This window comes from Trachypithecus francoisi, unplaced genomic scaffold, assembly GCF_009764315.1.
Source record: "Trachypithecus francoisi isolate TF-2019V2 unplaced genomic scaffold, Tfra_2.0 Lachesis_group1, whole genome shotgun sequence".
NCBI classification, from domain to species: domain Eukaryota; kingdom Metazoa; phylum Chordata; class Mammalia; order Primates; family Cercopithecidae; genus Trachypithecus; species Trachypithecus francoisi.
Genome location: NW_022681454.1, coordinates 52,021,242 through 52,046,520, shown reverse-complemented (window position 1 = coordinate 52,046,520; position 25,279 = coordinate 52,021,242). Strand labels below are relative to the sequence as shown.

Genomic DNA, 25,279 nt, shown 5'->3' with positions numbered 1-25,279 from the left:
GCCTGAAATTTTCCTTTTTGGTTGTGTCTCTGCCAAATTTTGGTATCAGGATGATGCTGGCCTCATAAAATGAATTAAGGAGGAGTTCCTCTTTTTCTATTGTTTGGAATAGTTTCAGAAGGAGTGGTACCAGCTCCTATTTGTACCTCTGTTATAATTCGGCTGTGAATCCATCTGGTCTTGAGCTTTTTTTGGTTGGTAGGCTATTAATTACTGCCTCAATTTCTGAACTTGTTATTCATCTATTCAGGGATTGGACTTCTTCCTGATTTAGTCTTGGGATGGTGTACGTGTCCAAGAATTTATTCACTGCTAGATTTTCTAGTTTATTTGCATAGAGGTGTTTATAGTATTCTCTGATGGTAGTTTGTATTTCTGTGAGATCAGTGGTGATATCCCCTTTATCATTTTTTATTGTGTCTATTGGATTTTTTTCTCTTTTCTTTTTTATTAGTCTGGCTAGTGGTCTATTTTGTAAATCATTTCAAGAAACCAGCTCCTAGATTCATTGATTTTTTGAAGAGTTTTTCATGTCTCTATCTTCTTCAGTTCTGCTCTGATCTTAATTATTTCTTGTTTTCTGTTAGCTTTTGAATTTGTTTGCTCTTGCTTCTCCAGTTCTTTTAATTGCGATGTTAGGGTGTCAATTTTAGATCTTTCCCACTTTCTCCTGTGGGCATTTAGTGCTATAAATTCCCCTCTAAACACTGCTGTAGCTGTGTCCCAGAAATTCTGGTACGTTGTGTCTTTGTTCTCATTGGTTTAAAATAGCTTATTTATTGCTGCCTTAATTTTGTTATTTACCCAGTAGTCATTCAGGAGCAGGTTGTTCAGTTTCCATGTAGTTGTGCAGTTTTGAGTGAGTTTCTTAATCCTGAGTTCTAATTTGATTGCACTGTGCTCTGAGAGACTGTTAGGATTTCCCTTCTTTTGCATTTACTGAGGAGTGTTTTATTTCCAATTATGTGGTCAGTTTTGGAATAAGTGTGATGTGGTGCTGAGAAGAATGTATATTCTGTTGATTTGCAGTGGAGAGTTCTGTAGATATCTATTAGGTCCGCTTGGTCCAGGGTTGACATCAATTCCTGAATATCCTTGTTAATTTTCTGTCTCGTTGATCTGTCTAATGTTGACAATGGAGTGTTAAAGTCTCCCACTATTATTGTGTAGGAGTCTAAGTCTCTTTGTAGGTCTCTAAGAACTTGCTTTATGAATCTGGGCTCTCCTGTATTGGGTGCATATATATTTAGGATAGTTAGCTCTTCTGGTTGCACTGATACCTTTACCATTATGTAATAGCCTTGTCTTTTTTGACTTTCATTGGTTTAAAGTCTGTTTTATCAGAGACTAGGATTGCAACCTCTGCATTTTTTTGCTTTCCATTTGCTTGGTGAATATTCCTCCACCCCTATATTTCGAGCCTACATGTGTCTCTGCATATGAGATGGGTCTCCTGAAAACAGCACACCAATGCATCTTGACTCTCTCCTAATTGCCAGTCTGTGTCTTTTAACTGCAGCATTTAGCCTGTTTACATTTAAGGTTAATATTATTATGTGTAAATTTGATCCTGTCATTATGATGCTAGCTGGTTATTTTGCCCATTAGTTGATGTGGTTTCTTCATAGTGTTGATGGTCTTTACAATTTGGTATGTTTTTGCAGTGGCTGGTACTGGTTTCTCCTTTCCATATTTAATGCTTCCTTCAGGAGCTCTTGTAAGGCAGGCCTGGTAGTGACAAAATCTTTCACTATTTGTTTCTCTGTAAAGGATTTTATTTCTCCTTAGCTTCTGAAGCTTAATTTGGCTGGATATGAAATTCTGGCTTGAAAATTCTTTTCTTTAAGAATGTTGAATTTTAGCTCCCACTCTCTTCTGACTTGTAGGGTTTTTGTAGAGAGATACACTGTTAGTCTGATGGGCTTCCCTTTGTTGGTAACCTGACGTTTCTCTCTGGCTGCCCTTACCATTTTTTCCTTCATTTCAACCTTGGTGAATCTGATGATTATGTGTCTTGTAGTTGCTCTCCTCAAGGAGTATCTTTGTGGTGTTCTGTGTATTTCCTGAATTTGATTGTTGTAGGTTGGAGAAGTTCTCCTGGATAATACCCTGAAGAGTTTTTTCCAACTTGGTTCCATTCTCTCTATCACTTTCAGGTATACCAATCAAACACAAGTTTGGTCTTTTTACATAGTCCCATATTTTTTGGAGGCTTTGTTCATTCTTTTTTCTTTAATCTTGTCTTCATGCTTTATTTCATTAAGTTGATCTTCAATCTGTGATATCCCTTCTTCTGCTTGATCGATTCAGCTATTGATATTTGTGTATGTTTCACAAAGTTCTCGTGCTGTTTTTCAGCTCCATAAGGTCATATATGCTCTTCTCTAAGCTGGTTATTCTAGTTAGCAATTCCTCTAATCTTTTTTCAATGTTCTTATAGTCTTTGCATTGGGTTAAAACATGCTCCTTTAGTTCAGAGGACTTTGTTATTATCCACCTTCTGAAGCCTACTTCTGTCAATTCATCAAAATCATTCCCCCTCCAATTTGTTCCCTTGATGGTGAGGAGTTGTGATCTTTTGGAGGAGTAGAGGCATTCTGGTTTTTGGAATTTTCAGCCTTTCTGTGCTGTTTTTTCCTCATATTCATGGATGTATCTACCTTTGGTATTAGATGTTTGTGACCTTTGGATGGGGTTTTTGTGTGGAAGTCCTTTTTGTTGATGTCGATGCCATTCCTTTCTGTTTGTTTTGTTAGTTTTCCTTCTAACAGACCCCTCTATTTCAGGTCTGCCAGAGTTTGCTGGAGGTTCACTCCAGACCCTGTTTGCCTTTGTATCACCAGGTGAGGCTACAGAACAGCAAAGATTGCTGCCTGTTCTTTCCTCTGAAGCTTCATCTGATAGGAGCACCTGCCAGATGCCAGCTGGAGCTCTCCTGTATGAGGTATCTGCTGGGAGGTGTCTCTCAGTCAGGAGGAACAAGGGTCAGGAACTCACTTGAGGAGGCAGTCTGTCCCTTAACAGAGCTCGAGCTCTGTGCTGGGAGATCCACTCCTCTCTTCAGAGCCGGGAGACAGGAATGTTTAAGTCCGCTGAAGCTGCACCCACAGCTACCCCTTACCCCAGGTGCTCTGTTCTGGGGAGATGGGAGTCTTATCTATGAACCCCTTACTGGGACTGCTGCCTTTCTTTCACAGATACCCTGCCCAGAAAGGGGAAATCTAGAGAGGCAGTCTGGCTACAGTGGTTTTGCTGAGCTGTGGCAGGCTCCACCAAGTTTGAACTTCCTGGAGGCTTTGTTTACACCATGAGGGTAAAACTGCCTACTCAAGTCTCAGTAATGGTGGACGTCCCTCCCCCCACCAAGCTCGAGCATCCCAGGTTGACTTCAGACTGCTGTGCTGGCAGGGAGAATTTCAAACCAGTGAATCTTAGGTTGCTTGTCTCTGTGGGGGTGGGATCCACTGAGTTAGACCACTTGGCTCCCTGGCTTCAGCTCCCTTTCCAGGGGAGTGCATGGTTCTGTCTCATTTGTATTCCAAGTGCCACTGGTGTATGAGAAAAAAAACTCCCACAGCTAGCTCAGTGTCTGCCCAAATGGCCACCCAGTTTTGTGCTTGAAACTCAGGGCCCTGATGATGTGGGGACCCAAGGGAATCTCCTGGTCTGTGGATTGTGAAGACCATGGGAAAAGCTTAGTATCTGGGGCCGCAATTCACCATTCCTCACAGCACAGTCCCTCATGGCTTCCCCTGGATAGGGGAGGGAGTTCCCCAACCCCTTGTGGTTCCCAGGTGAGGTGACGCTCTACCCTGCTTCAGCTCACCCACTGTCTAACCAGTCCCAGTGAGATGAGCTGGGTATCTCAGTTGAAAATGCAGAAACCACCTGTCTTCTGCATTGAGCTGCAGACCAGAGCTGTTTCTATTTGGCCGTCTTGCCAGCCACTGTGAAGTGGTTAGATGTTGACCATTTTAAAAAACTGACTTGTCTTTTTATTAGTGATTTGTAGGAGTTCTTTACATATTCTACACACAAGACTTTTGTCATGTAAATATATATTGCAAATATTTGTATTCTAAGAAGTATTGGCCTACCTCAAATTGTGAAAATATTACCCTATGTTTATGTCTAAGTGATTTACAGGTCTAAGATTCATCTAGAATTAATTTTTGTATACGGTTTGTGGTGGGATTTAGGTTAATTTTTTTCCACATATGGATATCCAGTTGTTTCAGCAATGCTTTTTGAAACGATTCTTTTGCTGACTGTACATGTTTATTTCTGGATTTTATTCTATTAGATTGAGTTATCTGTCTTTTCCTATACCCGTATCATACTGCCTTGATTACTCTAACTTTATAGTCTTGATATTTATAGTATACATTCTTTAATTTTGTTCTTTTTCAAAGTTTCTTCTAATCATTTTGCATTTCTACGTAAATTTTAGAATAAATGTCTCCATTTCTTTAAAAATGGCTGCTCAAATTTTTAATGCAGTAATATTGAATCTTAGATCAATTTGAGGAGCATAGCTTATCAAATATTGAATTATCTAATCCATGAACATAGTATATCTTGCCATTTAGTTTTTTTCAGTGATATTTTGTGGGTTTTAATGTAGAGGTCTCATACTTTTTACATATTAAATTTACTCAAAATTATTTTATAATTTTCAGTGTTATGAAGGTTATTTTATTTCACTTATAAATTTTTATTGCTGGTATATAAAAGCAGAATTTATATTTGTATATTACTTTGTACCTATAATCATAGTTAACTTACCTCTTGTTTCTAGTACCTCTTTGGTAGAGTCTTCAGACTTTTCTCAATAAAAATTCACATTGCAAATAAAAACAGATAACTTCTTCCTTTATAATCTTTGGGGGTTTCATTTATCTTTCTTAGTTTACTTAATTTGCTAAGACCTCTATTACAATGTTAAATACAAGTGATATGAGGAGATATTCTTGTCTGTTCACAACCTGATAAAAAATGCTCAGTAATTTACCATGAGGTACAATTTTAACTAAAGGTTTATTCCCCATTCCTTATACACTGAAGAATGTCCTGAAGTGAACAGCTGTATAACAGCTGTTTTAATGTGGATCTCACCCAGCATGGTTTCCTTTTTACAAAACTTGAACATCTACTCTGTTAATTTTCAATGCCTTCAGTTATGATTAATCTTATCAAGAGGGTAGTCCAATGCAAGCTACTTCACCATTAATGAAAGCTTTCATTGCATATATAATTTCAATCATTACACTCTTAATTTCCTGTTAGATGCTTTGTTAGTTTCCTTCCATACCTGTTAGATCTTTTTCAAGTTTCTGATCCTTGCTCATTTTTTATCCCTCTCTTAGTTTTAAAACATATTAGATGTATTTACTGTATAGTCTATATCTGATTACTCCAATAAATGAAGCATTTATGTGTCTGCTTCTGCTCTTTTTGTTTCTGAAAACTAATGCCTATAGTAGCTTTTTTCCTCATACATTTATGTTTTTTAATGTTGGCTTATGTTCCCTACAACTTTAGATCCAGTAGTTCTTTGTGTACTGAGTTGAGAGTATATTCTTCCAGAAAGAATATACATTGATTCTTGGGAACTTGGGCATGCCACCAACATAGATCCATTTCATTTAAATTCTTGCTTAGATTTTTCCATCCTTGAAGACTGGGTACCCAACCTCCACTAAGACCAACCTGTGGCCAAGAACTCTTAGGGATAGGTTTCTATTCCTCTACAAGAGCCAATAATGAGAAAAGCATGTTTCTTTGCATGTAATCTGTCAAGACAAATTTGATATTTATTTCTTGTTTCCTATTTCTCCAAGAGTTTAATCTATGTGATCCCCGGTTTCATGCAATGTTCTCTGATTCACCTACCCACACTACATAGGTCCAAAGCTTGGTCTCCTGTACCCAGAGGGCACGGCTACTAAAATCAAACCTCTAGACCACCTAGGATTGTTAGGTGCACGTAAGATGGCAGCTTCAATGTGTGATTTCCACCAGATACTGCTGCTCAAGTTTGGTTTCAAACCCCAGAGGAATTCTCATGTTGTCTTATAAACTCAGCCATATATTTAATACTGCTTTTCATGTTTCATCCAGTAGACATTTTGCAGTGAGAGGATTTCAAGATATATAGTTTAATGCATAGCGAGAAATTGAAGTATTTAATATTCACTTTTTACTCACTGAAGGCTATAGTTCTTACTCTTTGTTTAGCTGATTGGTAAGTGAATTAGCAGAATGCATAACAGCAGTTATTTATTGAGCTCTATGCCTATACATGTGAAATATGTTTTTTTAAAAACAGCTTTTTAAGAAAAATCAGTAATGAGAAAAAAGAGATGGAGCTACTGAATTGTCTGCATTTCTCATGTTGGTTTTACTTTTACAATACTCCAAAGAGTTTCTGTAAAGAGATGTAGGAGGCATAACCAATGAAGGAATTGTGAAGAACAGAAGCGATTGGGGTCTTGTGTTAGTACCTCACCAGTTCTCAAAGCTATCTTTCATGGATAAAATAAAGCTTGAATGATTAAAAGTGTTTCTTGGAAGTTAGCCAGATTTCACATGAAAGGGCTTTTATTTTACTCTTTACCACCGAGAAAAATATCTTAGCATTTACACATAATAAATTTAATTCATAAGGCTGAATTCTACAACTATAACATGTGGGTGATGAAACCTATCTAACCTATCTTATAGATTGTTAGGTAGGTTAATTGTAAAATGTTTAGCATAGTAGCTTTAAATATAGTAACTGCCGATTAAATTGTAGCTATATTTCCTTTTATGAAAGTTCTGAAGTGAGAAACTTTTAATATCTTTGTAAATGTTAAGTTCAGAGATGGTCTAACGTCCTTGAAGTAAAAATGGACTCAGGTAAAAGCCTGGGTTCCCCATTCTAATGGGGTTCCTTCCCAAGATCCAGAGTGCCTTGCTTTCTCCTCCGTTATGACTGTCCAGTCTGTTACAGTTTCTCACTGAAAGCAGTTTATGTGACTGGTAGTAATTTTTTCTTTAGTGTGACATGCAAAGGAGTTCATATTAGGGATCAGAAGATTACAAAGATGGACAGCCAGGAAAGTCTCTGCCCTCAAGAAGCCTGTACTCCAGGGTTGTGATGTTAAATCCTGGGGTCCCATTATAATCACCTCAAAAGATTTCAAGAAAACTACTAACGTCTCTATGTTTATCTTCTCTTTATATATACACAGTGGATATCTTGGGGTGGAAATCATATCATCTTCTTTTCTTATTCCTTATATCACTCCCTATGTACAGCAAGGATCCATTTTAAAAATAGTTAAAAGTATTAAAAATTAAACAAAAATACTGACAAAATCCAATTTTAAAGGCATTCTATTATGTGAACCTTCCGTAGGAGTCACGAATATGGTTAAACATTAAATCCTTAGGTCAAAAATAATGTACTCATAACACTGCTCCCTGTATTGTCAGGAAATGTCAAAGGCCATACCCCCAAAGAGACAATAACAGCTGCACCAAAATTAAAAAGAAAATTGCAACTATAACACAACTTTTGCCAGGGGAAATATCTCATATGAGACTGTAAGTGAGAAAAGTTGTCTTACCAATTTAAGGTAACCCTCAGCATCTAGAATTAAGTTTTCTGGTTTTAAGTCTCTGTAGATAATACCTAGTCGATGCAGGTAATCAAATGCTTCTGTCACACAAGCAACGCAGAATTTGGAGGTGGGTTCATCAAAGCTGCCTCTGCAATGAAATCATTTTCCCTCTTAATACTCTGGATGCACATCTTTGGTGCTATTCTAGGTGTCAAATCAATTACTGGATTGGCAGGTTTATGCAATATAAATATTTTGCAGGGTATCAACAATAAAATGTATTTTATACTACCCATGAATTAAGCTGTTTGTAGATCATAAGGCAATTCAGGGAGATATGTGATACAAACAAGGACTACTTCACTAAAATTAAAATATCAACAACTGTTTTTGGTAATCATACATGAGCATGTAAAAGAGAAAAATCCAAAAACTAAGACTGTCTTTAAACTCCCAACATGAGCTCTGAAGAAACTGCAACTATAGTGGAGTGCTTGAACCAGACTTTTCCAACCTATTGCTTGACTTAAAAATGACTCAAGTGATTATTTTCATTTCCTGTTTGCATAGCATGTCAGAGTAACCCCGGCAGAAATGGGACCATAAGTCTTTTCTATTTGGGGCCCCTTGATCTTTTATTAGAGTCCCCTCTGTCAGCACTGTGTGTAGTTTTACACACTGAATTATTTTTAATGCAGTGGTGACTTGCCACATGATCTCACAGAGGAACATGGCTTTGGAGTGACAGAAACTGGGTTTGACTCCTGTTTCTTTCACTCACTGTATCCTTGAGAAAATTGTTTAACTGTTCTGAGGCTGAGAATCCTTATCAGTAAAAAAAGGTTTGATACTTACTTAAAAGCATTTTCAGGATTAAGCACAGTGCCTAACAGGTAGCAGTAACTCCCTTTCCTAAAATGATTCAGATTTTCTCAACAAATTTGCCTACTGAAGCAAAGATAGAAGAGGCTAATGCATTTGCAGGTATCATGAAAGAACCCTTCCAGGTTCTCCCCGTTCAAATCTGTCAAAAAAAGTTCCTGACACAACACATTCATCTTCTACTCAGATGCTCAATGTTCTTTCCTTGCCTAAGTCAGTGACTCTCAACCATAAATGCACATTAAAATTGTCTGAGAAGCATTTAAAAAATCATTTATTGGACCCCATCCCAGATTAAATGAATCATAACCTCTGGCATTAGGGCCCGGCATTTTTACTTTGTAAAAGCTTTCCACGTGAATGCAATGTATGACCAACTTTGAAAAACACTGGCACAGGTCTGACTGTAAATATGTGGCCTTGCATCAGCCTCCACAATCTAATGCCAGCCTACGTTCTCATGTCTTCTGTTGCCCTTATCTTCTACCCAAATTCTTCTGTTCACCATCTACAAAGAGACACAATACTCCCCCAACTTCCCTGCTTTGTCTTAAAGCAGTTTCCCTGCCTCTCTGCCTTTCCAAATTTGGGTCATGTTTAGAGTTTAATTCAAATCCTTCATCTATCATCACATTCTCTCTCTCTCCCCTCCTCGGAGCTCACCATCTACAACACTATTTGGCATTTAACTACAAATTTCCAACTTCTTTGTCACCACTTAGTTTTCTCATTAAAAAATGAAATGTTTTAGAACTGTATACATATCTCCCAAGGAAACTCTAAACTCGTTGGAGGTAAAGTTTCTACCTTTTACTCTTTTGGTTACAAAAATCCACACTGTCTAGAGCGTCTCCTCCTGACCCCCACCATGCACTATGGAGCCTTTTACATAGGTAGTGCTTAGTAAATATCTGTGACTTTAATTGTGTGAAAATCACCCCCTTGTGTTAAACTGAATTTTTGCAGGCATCTTGCTCTGCCCTCAGTGAGGGCTTACCCACTCCCCACTCTGCACCCCCCCACCATTTTGTTTATCACACTGCTTCTGCTAGGAGATTTGGAATCAGAAACATCTGGGTTTTTACCCTGACTCTGCTTTATACTAGTCATGTAACCTGGGATAGTTCACCTCCTCTCTAGTCTGGGATTCTTTAATTCCTAAAACAGAGATGACAACAACTACCTTCTGTGGTGTTACGGCACTATTGTAACATTAGCTAAGAAAATATCACTATTACTACTTTATTTTATCAAGAGATATTTTCTTATAATAATTTCCTAATGATTTCCTCTATGCCTTTTTTAATGATTATAAATATAGCATCCCTTAGACCAGATGTGAGTACACAAACTTTTTCATTACCTGTCCCTTAATATACTCCATAGCTCCCCACCTAAGCAGGCCTCCAGAAGCATGTATACATACTTATTGTCCTTGAAAGTACGATATAATCTGTGAAGACAGATAAAAACATGGTTATTATTAGAAATCTAGTTTAAAAGCCTGTTTAAAGTTGCTTAGAACTGTCATCATAACATTATGAACAATGATCCTCATCTCCATATAAATACCCCACAACTACACTGGGCTTCTTGCCAAATCCTCTTTGATTTCCCTACTGCCTTGCTTCTGCTCCTATGGATCTCTTTACTTAGATTGGCCTTTCTCTAACCACAGACTGAACTTCTTAATCTCAGTTTCACTGTAAAAATTTTATCCATTCTTCAGGGCCAACCTTCAAGCCCATCTTTTTAACAAAACAGCTCATTATCCCACCTACCAAATATGTCCTCTCCTTTTTCCAAACACTCAGAGACCCCTGCATATGTCACCTTTAAGATTTGCCCTGCATAGTAGTAATTTATGTCAATGTCTTAAGTCCCCTAGTTGGTTAATTGATGTTGGATTCCCCTGGAAATAGACTCTGAGACTGAGATTTGCAAGCAGTCAGATTAGTGGGGAGTGCAATTGGAAACAACAACTGTGGGGGAGGAAGGAAGTAGAATTGGGCTACGTTTTAGTGCTGACAAAAGCCTCAGCTTCAAGGGGCTCTGCAGTTGTTGGATACATGTCCCCAAAGAGAGAATATGATCTTAGGCAAGGTGGTTCTCTTCACCAAATAAAAACATAAACCAATGCCCAGAGAGGAACTGAGCTAGAGTCCTCAGCTGACAACCACACTCCTAGAAGCTGGGGGAATGGGGGCCTCAGTTCCAAAGCGGAACCTAGGCAGGGCATCATATTTCAACATTGTGTAAAAACAGTTTTGGGGTCTTAATCATCAAGAGACCTCCTTTTCTCCCTAGCGCCACACCGAGACCAAAGTAAACAGTACAGCAGCCATATCATATACAGATAGAAGCAGCAATCAGGTAAAGTGGTTCAAAGGGTGGGCTCTGAACCAAACTGCCAAGCCTTAAATCCAGATCAGACATTTATTAGCTATGCAACCTCTGTTTTCTCATTGATTCTCAATGAACATATATATTCATTTTACTCTATATGGATTACATATTATTATGTATATTATTGATACGTATTCATTGAAAAATATATATATATATCCATTTTATTATAATTGACCAGTGAGATAAATGTGTTGATTATCTACACATATAGATATAGCTTAGAACAGCACCTGGTATATGTTAATTTCTCAATAAATGTTGTCATTAATATTTATTCTTCATTTTACTGCCTGACTACATGCCAGGCACTTTCGAAAGAGTTGAAAATAAGACAATGAATGCAATCTAATCCATGCCCTGAAGCTGCTCATTATAGTTTGTTAACAAAATATTAATTTCAAAAGGGCATCCATTCTGGGAACATAATTAATATAAAAGTAATTGAATGACTTTCTATTGGCACCACTGCCTGGGTTCAAACTTCTTTGTTGATCTTGGGGAAAAAAATGAGTCTGGAAAGATGGATAGGCAGAAAGAGTCTTTTAAAGCATTTGATCAAAAATCATAAATTTTAGTCATCACAGGGACACTTTACCCAGAAATCACGAAAACTACACTCTGGGGCATTATGACATACATGAAAGCATAAACTGGCTTACACCACTACCCCTGAACTCACAAGGATAGAGAGCTATGGCCTATAATAATTAACATTTCTTCTGCAAACTCTTGTGACAGCTACAGAAAGAATAACTATTAGGAGACGACTGTTTTGGTACCTAGGTACTACTAGGACCAGGTTACATTCCCCCTTGACTTCCCACATGTGCCCAAATGCTGCCTCCTGCAGAAATTCAAGATCAGGATGCTCTCTGAGGAGTTTCACACATATCCTTGCTTCCCTAGTCCCCAGTTCTGCATTAAGTCTGAATAATATAACCAGTTCAAACTATTCCTCAATAATTTTATATTCATATATATACATACTCAAACAGATGTATATACACACACACTTTCGTGATGTTTACTCAACAATAAAAACAACTGGAAAACATCTGACCCCAGATTTCAAACTTCTAACATTTTTAGTACTGTTGCTGTGACTTGGATGAAGAATCCAGAGTGGGGCCTCCTCCTCCTCTTCTTTCTGTCCTCTTGCATGGAAAGTTTAAAAGAAGAGCCGAGTACTACTCACCCATACAAAAAAAATGAGATTCTGTCATTTGCAACAACATGGATGGAACTGGAGGTACTTATGTTAAGTGAAATAAGCCAGACATAAAAAGACAAGCATCACACGTTCTCACTTATTTGTGGGATCTAAAAATCAAAGCAATTGAATTCATGGAGATAGAGAATAGAGGGGTGGTTACCAGAGCCTGGAAAATATAGTGGGGAGACATGCAGAAAGGGGAGATGGTTAATGGGGACAAAATAAAATAGAAAAAAAGAATAAGTTCTAGCAACTGATAGCACAACAGGGAGATCACAGTTAATAACAATTTAATTGGACATTGTAAAATAACTAAAATAGTATAAGCGGATTGTTTGTAACACAAAGGGTAAATGCTCAAGGGGATGGATACCCAATTTTCCATGCTGTAATTACTATGCATTGCATGCCTGTATCAAAACATTTCAGGCATCCCATAAATATATATGCCTATTATGTACCCACAAAAATTAAAAATAAAAATAAAAATAAAAATAATTTAAGTAAATAAATAAATAAAGAGCCTGAAAATCCTAAGTCCTTGGAAGCCAAATGCTCACTTACTTCACAATGAATGGAGAGCACAGCTCCTCTAAGATCCTCTTCTCTGAGTAGACATGCTCCTGCTGCTTGGTGTCAACTATGTGCTTCTTCCTTATACACTTCATAGCAAAAGCAACATTTTCATTTTTTACTTTAACCTATGTAAGAAATGGAAAGATACCTCAAAATTAACTTATATCTATATAAAACATGCTAATTGATGAGAGTTAAAACTGTTTCATGTTTAATTAGTATGGAAGCCATTAACCACTTATCCCTTTGAGAACTTTCATTCAACTGTACACACTTCCCTTTCATCATAATTTCTAGAATAGTACATCTATCTGGGATGTGCCTCTAAAATTTTGTATTAAAGCAAAATAAAATTCTGTTAGACTTAATAGATAGCCATTCTATTTTTAATTGCATGACATAAAAACCTTTGACCAGAATTGCCATTTTTTCTTATTATTCACTTTGCTTTCAAAGCAAGACATATTATTATTATTATTATTTTAAGACAGGGTCTTACTCTGTTGCCCAGAGAGCAGTGGTGCAATCAGGGCTCGTTGCAGCCTTGATCTCCTGGGCTCAATCTATCCTCCCATCTCAGCCTCCTGAGTAGCTGGGACTACAAGTGTAAAGCACCACACCCAGCTAATTTCTGTATTTTTTTATAAAGGTGAGGCCTCACTATGTTGCTCAGGCTAGTCTCAAACTCCTGAGCCCAAGCAATCCTTCCACCTTGGCTTCCCAAAGTGCTGGGATTATAAGCATGAGCCACTGCACCCAGCCTAAAGCAAGATATATGGAATCAAGCTCTATATCTGTACCATCCAATATGATAACTGCAAATCACATGTGGTTATTTAAATTTAAATCAAATAAAATTAAAAATTCAGTTCCTGAGTTATACTAGCCGCATCTCAAAAGCTCAACAGTCACATCTAATTAGTGGCTACCCTATTGAATAGCACAGATACAGGACTTCCCTCAGCACAGTTTTATTAAACAGTACTACTCTAGATGCACAAACAAGTATTTCCTTAAAAGGAAATAAACATTTTTAAATAATTTTTTGATAGATTTAAAACTCCATAAGCAGGCTACGGTAGACAAGTAACTAGATTGTGCAGAAATGGCTGCACTCCATATTTTGCTCATGTTTGCCGTTAGTGCTGCCCATGACTTTCAAATCAATGGTGAATTTACTGCTTCAATTATTATTAGAAAACAGATCTCAGCTTTGTTAATCGAATCCTTTTGCTACAAACTTAGATGAAAAATACCACTACAGACGGGTATTATCTTTGTCTCTCCATAAGGCATAAGAGACATTACACACATTATTTATCCTAAAGAACTATTTGTCCCCACCCCCATCAGAGATGAAGTAAGGACTGGGTGTGAAGTGTACTGTCCAGACTTTCCTGACAACATTTCGAATCTGTTCATGCCCAAGGCCAGCCAGCAGACCAGCGGGTCAGCAGAGTTCCCAGAAGATAAGTTATGGTGAATCCTTAAAAATCTGATGGGCAAAGAAGGACTTGGTAATTGCCAAGGCCTCAGAGCCATCTGTACCCAGTAAGGCCACAGATCTCTATTCCACAGTTTCCTTAGAAAACTTGTTCTGACAGTACCACTTTTGCTACTCTTTGGAAGCTGATAGCTCAGAGAGGGGGTGATGTGGAAGGCACAACTGAAATCAGTCTGTAAGTTCCAAGATATCCTGATCAACACTACAGAAGGCTGCTCTTCAAATATTCCCTTGCATTCATCTTCTTGTCTTTTCTCACAATATGAAATTTTGAGCAACCCAAAAATAAGATAATGAAGGTGAAATACAGACATGGTACTGGATTTGTTTAAAGAATGTAACTATAACATTGAATATTTCATTTCTATGGCATTTTCACTTGACACATTCTTCTTTTCTTTAGTGTATAGAGACTAAAAGTGTCATGAATGTATATAGACACACATTTGCTGTTAGAAAATACATTATTTTATGTTTCCTTTTGGAAGTGCTTACTTGGTACATTGAAAACTATTGAGAAGAAAATTCACAAAAGATGTGATGTAAGCTTGAACTAGCAGTTGATTATTACAAGTTACTTACTAGCACAGACCTGCTACTATACAATTTACAGAGTGAAAAGTTTACTTTCTCTATTTTGGTTCAAAGCGACATTTAAGATAGCAGTAACAATTCATATATTCCTCCAAGATATGCTGGAATATAAAACAAAAAAAAAGTCAAAAGGCTTCTCTCAGATGCTTGAAACGTAAACCCCTTACAAGCTCAACTCTTCCGAACCCACCAACGCCCAGTGTTGCAATAATCTCAAGGTTCTGGAATGGGGATGATGAGGAAAATCTGGCCACCTTCTCCTTCAGCTGAATCATTTCCAGAGAGAGTGCTTTGGACAGCTTCCAGTTAGACATGGACCGCCTGTACAAGAGAAGTGAAACTTTACACACACACACCCCCATAATCAAGAAGGTGTCATGCCATACATAAATTTCACTCCTACGACAGTCTGATTTCTGCTGTAACTATGATTTATAGTTGCCACAAAGGCTATCTCAACTTCTATGGATCAGACTCAGTCCCATGCAGGGAGAAAACAACAGAATATATAAACATAAAACTCACACATACATACACATACACATACACATACACCAGGGAACAGACAAATGCCAAATTGAATCAATGAGAGGTAAAATGGGTATAGTTATGTGGTATTTAAAATGTACTTCTTAGGTTTCTTCTCAGTGTGGAAATTTTTTTAAATTAAAAATATATATACCTCAAAAAAGCTATTAAAAAACAACCATGAAAAGCAGTCAATGAAAGGGAATAAAACAAGGCAGCCACTTCCTTTGCTGCATGTACAGGAGAATGCTACACTGACAATCTTTCCCACATTTTGCTAGTTTTGTCAGCTCTTGAAGCTTTGCATGGCTGAACCAAAATAACTGCTTTGTGAAATACGAAAAGTACATTTCTTACTTTATGTCTAAGTATTGTTGTTTGGAAATACCCATTTTTTTTCTCTTTTAATAAGGTTTACTGCTCCGGGTTACACATTCATAAATTATTACCACAAAAGGCCTTCAGCATAAAAATTGCAAAAACATATGTGAAGTACTGATTAAATCTTTTAATTTAATTCAAATTTAAGTTTTCTAAGAATTTTGACTATATGGCTTTGATAGCATTATCGAGTGAACATATGCTTAAGCATTCACTCTAAAAAAAGTTTCAGCAATTTTCAAATAATTTTCATTTAACAAAGTAGAGTTTTCTAGTACATAAAAAAAATGACTCACTATCACTACATTTAGAGACCTACCCAACCCCCTCCTCCACATATCCCTGGGCAATAGTTTCTTTACATTTTGAAAAAATTCTAACTATAACCCTGCTCTTTACCTCTAATCAAATATTAATGTCTTTTTGAGCTAAGTCACCAGGCAACATAAAATATCCCTTTTGTAAGTCCCTGGATTAGAACATTTCTCCCTAACGTTCCTACTCATCACCCAAAATAAAGGAGCAGACTATTTATAATAGACTTAGATAATATCCATTCTAGTGGAAGTGGTGTTGTCTTTGTGGAAGAACAATTAAAAAGAACTCTCCAGAATTTTCTAGTGAAGGCACATTAAAATTACCACACAGCAAGTCACACCCTCTGTCCCCTTCTTTATTTATCGGCTGCCAGAAGTCAGTTCCAGCTCAGGAAAACATTCCTCCACTTACTTCGCATGTCTTTTTTCATCATCACGGTTCAGGTTTGCCACATATCCTTCAAGGTATTTTTGCAGCTCTTCAAATGTACCAACAGTTTGGTTGAATGTTCTAAATAGATAGAATAAAATAAAATGCTCCGTGCTGATAGTTACCAAGGCAACTTGACATTCTTCTAAGCTCATAAAACACTAGCTGGTTATTTATGATTTTATAAATCATTTTAAAATCATTTATGAGATATTAAAGTTGATATAATATGTAGAAAGGTTATTAAAAGCCATATAAGTTGATCCTTTGAGCTTATAAAAGCAAAGTGGCTATTAATGAGAACAGAAAACATTTTTTATAGTTTTCTGCCTGGTATTTAAGGTTTAACAACAATTTTTTTAAGAAGATAGTGGGAAGGGAACAGCCTTACGTGATGTGTTTACTGAATCAACAGGTTACAGGGGTTGCAGATTCTTTTAACTTTGCTTAATTAAGTTAAGTAAAATCGAGAATAAAATTTATCTCTTGTCTCAAGATAACTCTCTCCATGTCACATTCCTTCATAATTAAATCCAAATCGTTTTACCTTACTTTAGTAGTTCTCTGAGGATTAGCCAACATCTCATTACCTTTCTCATCCTTCCTGGATCACAGGTTCCTCATGGGCCTGATCTAATCTCTCTGTCTCCAGTCCATGATCATTGGGAATTCTAACACAGTCCTATGCCCTTGAGAAAAATTAATCCCTTTCCCCACCAATGAAAGGCCAACTTTCTTGATTACTTCCAATGCTTCCCTGCTTCTATCTCCAACAATCTATCTTGACTTGTAATTATTAGGGTACTTCTTTTCCCTACTACAAAATAGTATCCTTCTTAAAAGTAAAGACCATGCTTTAATCATCTTTGTAACATTTTAAGTACCTGGTACACAGTAGAATGAAAAGAGTGAGTTTACCTCAAAATACCTAAAACTAATAAGCCAGAGCCACCTCAGTATTGTGCTGTCTCAGCTTACTGCCTCTACCCATTTACTTGACAACCAATCTATATTTACTTTATTAAGCACATATTACATAGTGTGCAGAGTATTTTTCCTTTTCCCCTCCAGATCTATTCTCTACTCTTTTCTAGCCTGTTCTATGGGCTGACCTGTGTCGACTGAAGAGTAGTGAGACATAAAACAGGATGGTTATGAATTTTCTAATTTCCAATAGTTGAAATTTTCTGTTAAAAAGGAAACACTCTTACTTTGTTTTACTTTTATTTATTCTATACTTCAGCATTATTTTGCTGGCTATTAAACTAACTGCAGTATTGCTGTAAACAAATCTTATTTTTTAAATAGAGGTGAGACAGGTGCTATAGGTCTCTAGAAATTCTCCACTAACTAATCCTAAAGTCAAGTTTAAACAGCTACAACATTGTTGCTGTGATATTCAAATAGCTTACATTAATTCAGATGCTATAGTCTGAGAAATAACTAATGAGCTTTTTTTGAAATTTGTACCAACGGTCAATGATAGAGATGTGACAAATAGCATTTCCCATTTCTTTAGAGCTCTTGCCATACAAAAGGGTTATTTCATATTTTATCACTTTTAAAAATAGGAAATATAACTCAAACTTTAACTCTCCTTCTTGCACTGTATTCAATCTAAGCATTTGTTAAAATCATGAATTAAGAAAGAAGAAATAAAAAGTCACTGGCTTTCAGCCACTATATTTCATTGCAAGGATGGTGCCCTGTATTCAGCCACCATCTGGCGAGCACTTCCCATATGCCAAGGACTATGTCAAAGGCTGGCACTGCAACCGCAGTGAACAAGTTACATGTTTCTGTATTCATGAAGCTTACAGAAGCGTGGGGAGACAGATGTTAAATAAAGCAATCAAAGTGTTATAATGATATGACAAGGGTATAAAGGCTGCTAGGAGTGCATTATTGTGGGATCTTATTCTAGTCTATAAGTCATAGCTAGGATGATCATATAATTTATCATCCAAGCTGGAATATATTTCAGAGTGAAATGATGTGTCAATATTAAATATGCTGGTGTAATCTGAATTGTCTCAGTAAATCCAAGATGTAAGTAAACACAGTTATATCTGATCATCAGTTTGTCTCATCCACAGAAAAAAGTCACATAATTTTTATGTCTCATTGTGCCTAATGCAATATTTTATATATTGCAGACTCTAAATTACACACATGTGAACTAAACATTTTAAAATTATAAACTGGCAAGTAACTTTTAAGCCATGTAAAATTATTGTATCCTCTTTATGGATTATGAATACATGAGATATTGTATAAATATGTGGTGTATGTGATTACAATGAAGGAAAAGGAAATGAATTCCTCCTTTCTATCCTATTTTTAGTCCTAGCATTTTGCATCCATTTATAATATTTTACCACACAGCTAATGCCACTCAGTGCTTGCACATATTTTAAGGAACATATATACAAGACCATGCATTATTGATATACTGTACCAGTATATTTTCCATTTGAGAGTTGGCATCCAAAGATTACCTTTATCTGAACACAATTGGCACTTTTCTAGTCCTACGCTTTTGCTTGAGGGTTTTATTTCACCTAGGGGGACTTCGACATTTCCTCTTTGCCTAGAAAAGTCCTGTTAATACTTTAAATCCCTTTTCCACACCTAAAAATTAAAATAAAACCTTAACCACTTTACTGCATACTGATTGCTCTTCTTTTTGAACACATGCTTGGGAGTCAACTGGCATGGTGGAAGGCATGGGGAAATGAGTTAGGAAGCCTGGACAGGGATGGCTCCAACACAGGGAGCACTGTTGGGGAAATTATTTAACCTACCTGGGACTCATTTTGTGTCTGTAGAGGAGAGAATTAAAACAACTCTAAGTGATATTAAGAATTATTATTAACATTTCAGGCATGTTAGCATTATTGTGGTCATGCATTACATATAATACTTAGCTTTTAGAAATGCAACTAAAATGTATAGATAAAATAATTTTATGTTGGGAATTTGGTTAAGAATAGTATGGATATAGCAGGAAGTGGTAAAGGGGTATAGATAAGGCATAAATTGATCATTGTTTAACTTGCATTATGGGTTCATGATACCATTCTATTTTTTGATATGTTTACATTTTTCCATAATAAAAATATATTTTAAATGCTTTAAAAATTTTTCCAGCTCTATATCTCTAGAATCTATGTTCAATAAATGTTCTATTTATTTAGCAGTCAACTATATACTACCTTGTGATATCTGTTGTCATTTTATAATTTTTGTTAATATTTCCTATGAGTATGCTCTATTTCTTTGACTACACTATGACTTTTCTGACATTGGCCTGCCTTTGGTATCACTGAATTTCCTTCATTTTGTCAAGTAGATAACCAATAAATACTGAATTGATTAATGAGAAACCCAAGGGGGCAGATTCAAACATGATTTAAAATGAGTGATGGATATAAAATAAGACTTATTTTGAAGAATAACCTAAGACAGTTAGAGATTAATATTGACACAAATCACTTATGAATTACCACAAACGTTCAATTAAAGTGACTCTGGAAAAATATGTAGCTAATAAATATTTTATGCTTTGAGAGAGGTTTTGTTCAAAAAATTTTTGACTACTAAAGGCATTTTAGAAATAAATTTTGTAATTGTTCACTATATTGTATGGAAGAAATCCATAAGCGAACTAATAAACTTACTTCCTTAGAAGATGCAGAATTTAAATCAGTCTATTGCTGATATTTATGTACAAACTCTGCACACAAAATATTTAGCCTGCCAGCATCTGCCCCTGCCACAGACCGATTCAGATCAGAAGGCCCTGTTCCTTCCCATGAATTTTAATAGAATGTACTTGCAGCTGAGATCGGCCAGTATTTCCAAGTGGTGATGAATGAGAAAACAGATCGGCCTTGGAGTAACAGAAGGCCAAGTCTTCAAAGGTGACAGTGGCCTGCCTCCTCCAACATCAGTATACTCACTCTCGATCTATAACCAGGCATGCAACATCATTTTCTTCAGCAATAATGTTAGCTGACCTGACATCATCACTGCAAACAAAAATAGGAAATCCAATTTTCACTATAATTAGAAATTAAACATCCACTTTTATTAGGGAATGTACTAACTTTGTATGAAAACACAACCATCACTTAAACCTCCCAAAAACTGCTTTTAAACATCATAATTTATATCTCCCAAAAAAGATTTGAAATACGCCCCAACAGAGGTTATGTACCTAAGGAATTCAGAGGAGAAGAAGATAATTGCACTGGGAAAGAGAAGAATAAGTGACAACAAATGTTTATGGAATCTCATTCTGAGCTTTGTGAAAGTCCAAATAAAATAGCTCTCCTCTGATCAAAGGAGAAGTATTCATTAACAAGAAGGCAAAACTGAAATTAACTGATCAGAGAAATGTATTGGAAAAACAGTCAAGTAATTAGCATAAGATAAACCAATCATTAATAAAATAAAAAAGTAATTTCAGTGCCATATCACCCAATTAATTAAATACTAAAATACTTTCATTTCAAAGCGTAAAGTGTATATTTTTCCATTAAAATCTCTGAAATCAGAGCATGTCTTAAAATTGGTAAAATACAATGTAATTAGCAGCATTTTCTTTTACTTAGGAGTATATAACAGGGCAGTGCATCTTATAACTGATAGCTTGCAATTGTATATGATCTAACGATTGCAAATTTAATTACCTAGTGAATGCCAATGGGTATCAGGTAAAGTACTTCTTTAGAGACTTTTACTTATATTAGCTTCCTCCCTCTATTAGTTATAAACTAAAAGACACACACAAAAATGGTACATCCACAAGGCACCCCATGCTCTGAGATTCACTTAAGGTGACTTGGGAGTACCAAGCATATCCTGGAGTACACTTTGGGACTCTTCTAGACAACTTCATCAAAAATGTTATCACACAAAGTATATTTCCTTTACCTTCTCTTAGTAATAGGACAGGAAAAACACTGGCAGCCCACCTCTACTATTTCAAAGAAGACCCCTATCTACCTAGCTCACATTCTGAGACCTTCTGACATAACTCACTGTCCCTCCCAAGTTTACAGGGTCCTTGTTAGAAGATATCAGTGAAAACACTTCAGTTTCATGGACCTTTGAGACAGGAGCAGGTAGTTTGTACTTGTATATGTAAAGGTAGAGATAGAGATAGAGATGGTGGATGTAGAGCCAGACAGATCTAGAAATAGACATAAACATAGACACAGACACAGACATGATCTTGACTGTGGGCCAACCATTTGATTTGTGAGCTTAGAGAAAGGAAAGGCATATGGTATTCCTTTTGCATGTCAGTATCATGATTCTGACTGAGAATATTCTCTGCAAACATTTTACAAGTATTAGATGTATGTAAATACACTTATGTTTCTTTCATAGTAACTGTGTAAGTGCCATAGATTTATTTTCGCACATAAAATTCTGAAAGAACTCTAGGGACTATTTAATGTCAAGTCATGGAAATATACAGAATATAAGGAATACTGAATCATGGTCAGTGGCCCTAAAAAGTGATAGCATTAAAAGGCACAAAAATATAAAAATATTTATCTCCAGCTTTCCTTCTCATTGATTTTAGCTTAATGCTTTCAAACACCTTTAGGAACTGAGTGTCTATATTAAACATAAATTTCCATGCTTTTTTATAGGAAAACACTATAATTGGCTAGCCACAACATATAGCATAAATTACTTCAGGCTCAGCAAAACTGAATAACATCTTTTCTTTCAAGAGCTATTTTGACTCTATACTGCATTTACAAAGTACTGTGCGCTTACAAGCTTCAGCTGTTTTGCTTGAAAGTATGAGAAAACCTATAAGTGTTAAGAACAAAGATATCGAAGTCCTGGATAATAATATTACGTTATTATATTGCACGAATGTATATTCTGTTACAAAGAAACAAAAAGAAGAATAATTTTCCTAATACTGAAACAAGTTCATTACTAGCTATAAAGTGGTAAAGAAGAATTCAGCTTGTCTTTAAATCCCACTTTTAAATTATTTAAATAATAGCTAAAACTTTATTTTTAGTAGTTGGTTTTCTTTAAAAACTAAGAGATTTATGATTTTTAAAGACTCAAATTTGTCTTCAGGTAATATCTGAACACTTTTTCTTTGCTCTGTACTTATGTAAACCTGATCTACAAACCAGCAGAATTGGGGTTTCATGGGCAAAGGTTAAGAAGATAAATGAACAGGAATACTATTCCTTTTCCAAAATCATACAGTTGAAACAAATGCATTTAGTCATATGCAAATTTTAACTTATTTCTTAAGTAATTCCAAGTATTAATTTGAAAACATAGATAATTTCAATAAAGTGTGTTGCTCTAACTTTAACTTAATATTTTATAAAGTTATTTATATTTAGGAAAATGCATTTGATCAGACTTGAGGTTTTTATGAGTTCCAGGAAATGCAAAGTGTGCCTCAAGCCATTTAATTAGTTTTTAAAAATATTTCTTCCACAAATTAGATCAACAGTAAATAAACTCATACCTCAAGACTGAAGGTTGCGCTAAAAATTTCAAATGTACTATTTCGAGTTGTTTTTAAAACTTGCAAAACGAGCTGATAAAAATTCTTAAGAAAATACTAATTTTGAACTGATGATTTAAAAGCACACAAAATATATACAATTATTTCATAATTTTTTAAAAGGTCAAAACTCTGAAGTAGGCAATATTTCAAACTTTGGAAATATAAAAATCTGTTTATAAGGATAATTTTTCTATTTTTAATCTTTTCTCAGACACTTTTTTGAAACTAAAAGTTTAACAGAACACCAATTTCATTTTCACCAGCAAACTTAAGATTTTCCAATTATTTCCTCTGCGAATTAGTATACTTATTTCCCACATAAAAAATGTCCTAAGAAATCACTTCAAAATATATAATATTAGGATATTTGTTGCCATTAGCTTGGTAGCTCAATTTAACAACTCTAAATGATTTTATATAAAAAATAGTCAAAGCATTTTATCTAAACTATGGCACATAAATTCATGAATTCACCTGATAAGAGCTTTTTCTCCAAAGTATTCTCCTTTCTGCAGTGTTTTTATCAGCTGTGGTTGATCATGGCCTTCTGTACTCTGTGTTACTTTTACCTACACAATGTTAAACAATACAAAGAAAAAGAGACCGAAGGAAAAGGAGAATCTGAACACACATTCATTCAACCAAACCCTCCAGACCTAGATAAACTTGGACAAGGAAAAAGACAATACTTTGTTTTAATTTTATGGTAATTAGGACAATTACCTACAATCAACCCATTTTGATAGATGTGGGAAATCTTATGGTCCAATATTATCAAATAACTACCCACTGTAAGAGGAAAATTCACCATCTAAACTCCACCTCCTAAAGTTAAATTTTAAATGTGAATCCATGATTCCTTCTGAGAGGTCCACAAAGCAAATAATAATGGTCTTGTGGGAACTTTTTCTATTTTAAAAAGCCTAATCAAGTTGACAAATTAATCAAAAATAAGGTTGAGTATCAGTAGTTCTGAGTCTGGTATCAATAGATTGACTGGCTGAATCCTGTGCACCTCCTAAAACTGAATGCAAAATATTGATTGAAAAAGGGTCTATAACTTTCATGGGCATCTCAAAGCAATCTGTTGCCCAGAAAGGCTTAAGAACCCCCCACCCAGCAGGGCCAAACAGCAAAAGCCCTGTTTGTGGTTAGAGTTATTCCAATTCAACATGGTAACAAGTGCTGCTTTAGGCTGAATAGAAATTCTGTTTGGCATTTATGTATGTCACAATGAAATAAAAATTTAAAAATAATAAATGCAATTTTTTATTAGCAAGAATTATTTCAAAGTATGGGGTCTAGGTTGGGAAAAAATGATAGGAAGTAGTTCTGAGTGTTGAAGAGTTTCAGAGGTTTGAAACTATTTTGTCCATGTTTTTCCTTCACTTGGGGCCAAATTCAAAGTTCAACCACAATTCAGTTTACAAATGGCAGTGCCTGACTCCCTGATGATAAACTCTTCCAGAGAAGAGATAACATACATAAAAATCTGCCAGTTTATACACACAGGTACTCAAGAATTGACCCCTCCCTTCAATATTTCACAGATGTTTTTTATCTCTGAGTAACACTGTTGAGTCAACACTGGAACAACTGGCAACATGTTATCCATTCAATATCTAGGTTAAGAAAAAGACTTATTTACATGTTAATATAAATTTTGCATCAGCATCTAAGTTCACTTGAGTTGTTTTGTATCAGTTGAAATTCTGAGCCATATTGGTTCTATAAGCTTGATACCTAATTGTTACTGTCTTCAATTGCTCAATTCATTCTCCACCTACTACTTGTCATATCTGTTGGATGAGAAAATATTCTAGTACTGATCTTGGAATCTGGGGATGATTGAGAATCACATATTCATAGCCAGAAGGGACCTTATAAATAATCCAGCCATCTCATATACAATTAAGCTAGGTCTACCCCCAAAAAATCAAGTGACCTACATAACATTACTAAGAAGTGATTATTTCTTAGGGGGTCCTGTGGCCTCCGCTCCAAACCCAGTGTTCAAACAGAATTGCATGGGACTCTACCGGTAGAAGCTCCTTTATCTGTCCAAAATGGAGGACCTATGTTACAATGCAAAGCATAGTTGAGATTATGGCAAACTGATTTAAAATAATCTTTTTGATTTAGTAAGATTTAATTAACAGTTACCTTTCCTTTTGCCAAAATGAAAAAGGTACTTCCTTCCTCGCCCTCTCTAATGATGTAATCTCCTTTATCATAGTATTCCTGTTGGGATGAGAGAGAAAGAAAATGTTATACTG

The 25,279-nt window shown here is 35.8% G+C and overlaps 1 protein-coding gene across 1 annotated transcript in view; it reads right to left on the bottom strand.

Annotated features, from left to right (window-relative positions):
• The window catches only part of PRKG2 (protein kinase cGMP-dependent 2), a 116,178-nt gene that overhangs the window by 37,843 nt on the left and 53,056 nt on the right, over window positions 1-25,279 (bottom strand). Inside the window, exons 7-14 of the mRNA XM_033214294.1 lie at window positions 25,167-25,244; window positions 23,478-23,572; window positions 20,404-20,472; window positions 16,424-16,522; window positions 14,953-15,106; window positions 12,676-12,812; window positions 9,853-9,942; window positions 7,614-7,755 (exon numbers count right to left, since the gene is read on the bottom strand). Coding sequence (XP_033070185.1) covers window positions 7,614-7,755; window positions 9,853-9,942; window positions 12,676-12,812; window positions 14,953-15,106; window positions 16,424-16,522; window positions 20,404-20,472; window positions 23,478-23,572; window positions 25,167-25,244 — 864 coding nt within the window. The remainder of the gene's footprint in view (window positions 1-7,613; window positions 7,756-9,852; window positions 9,943-12,675; window positions 12,813-14,952; window positions 15,107-16,423; window positions 16,523-20,403; window positions 20,473-23,477; window positions 23,573-25,166; window positions 25,245-25,279) is intronic.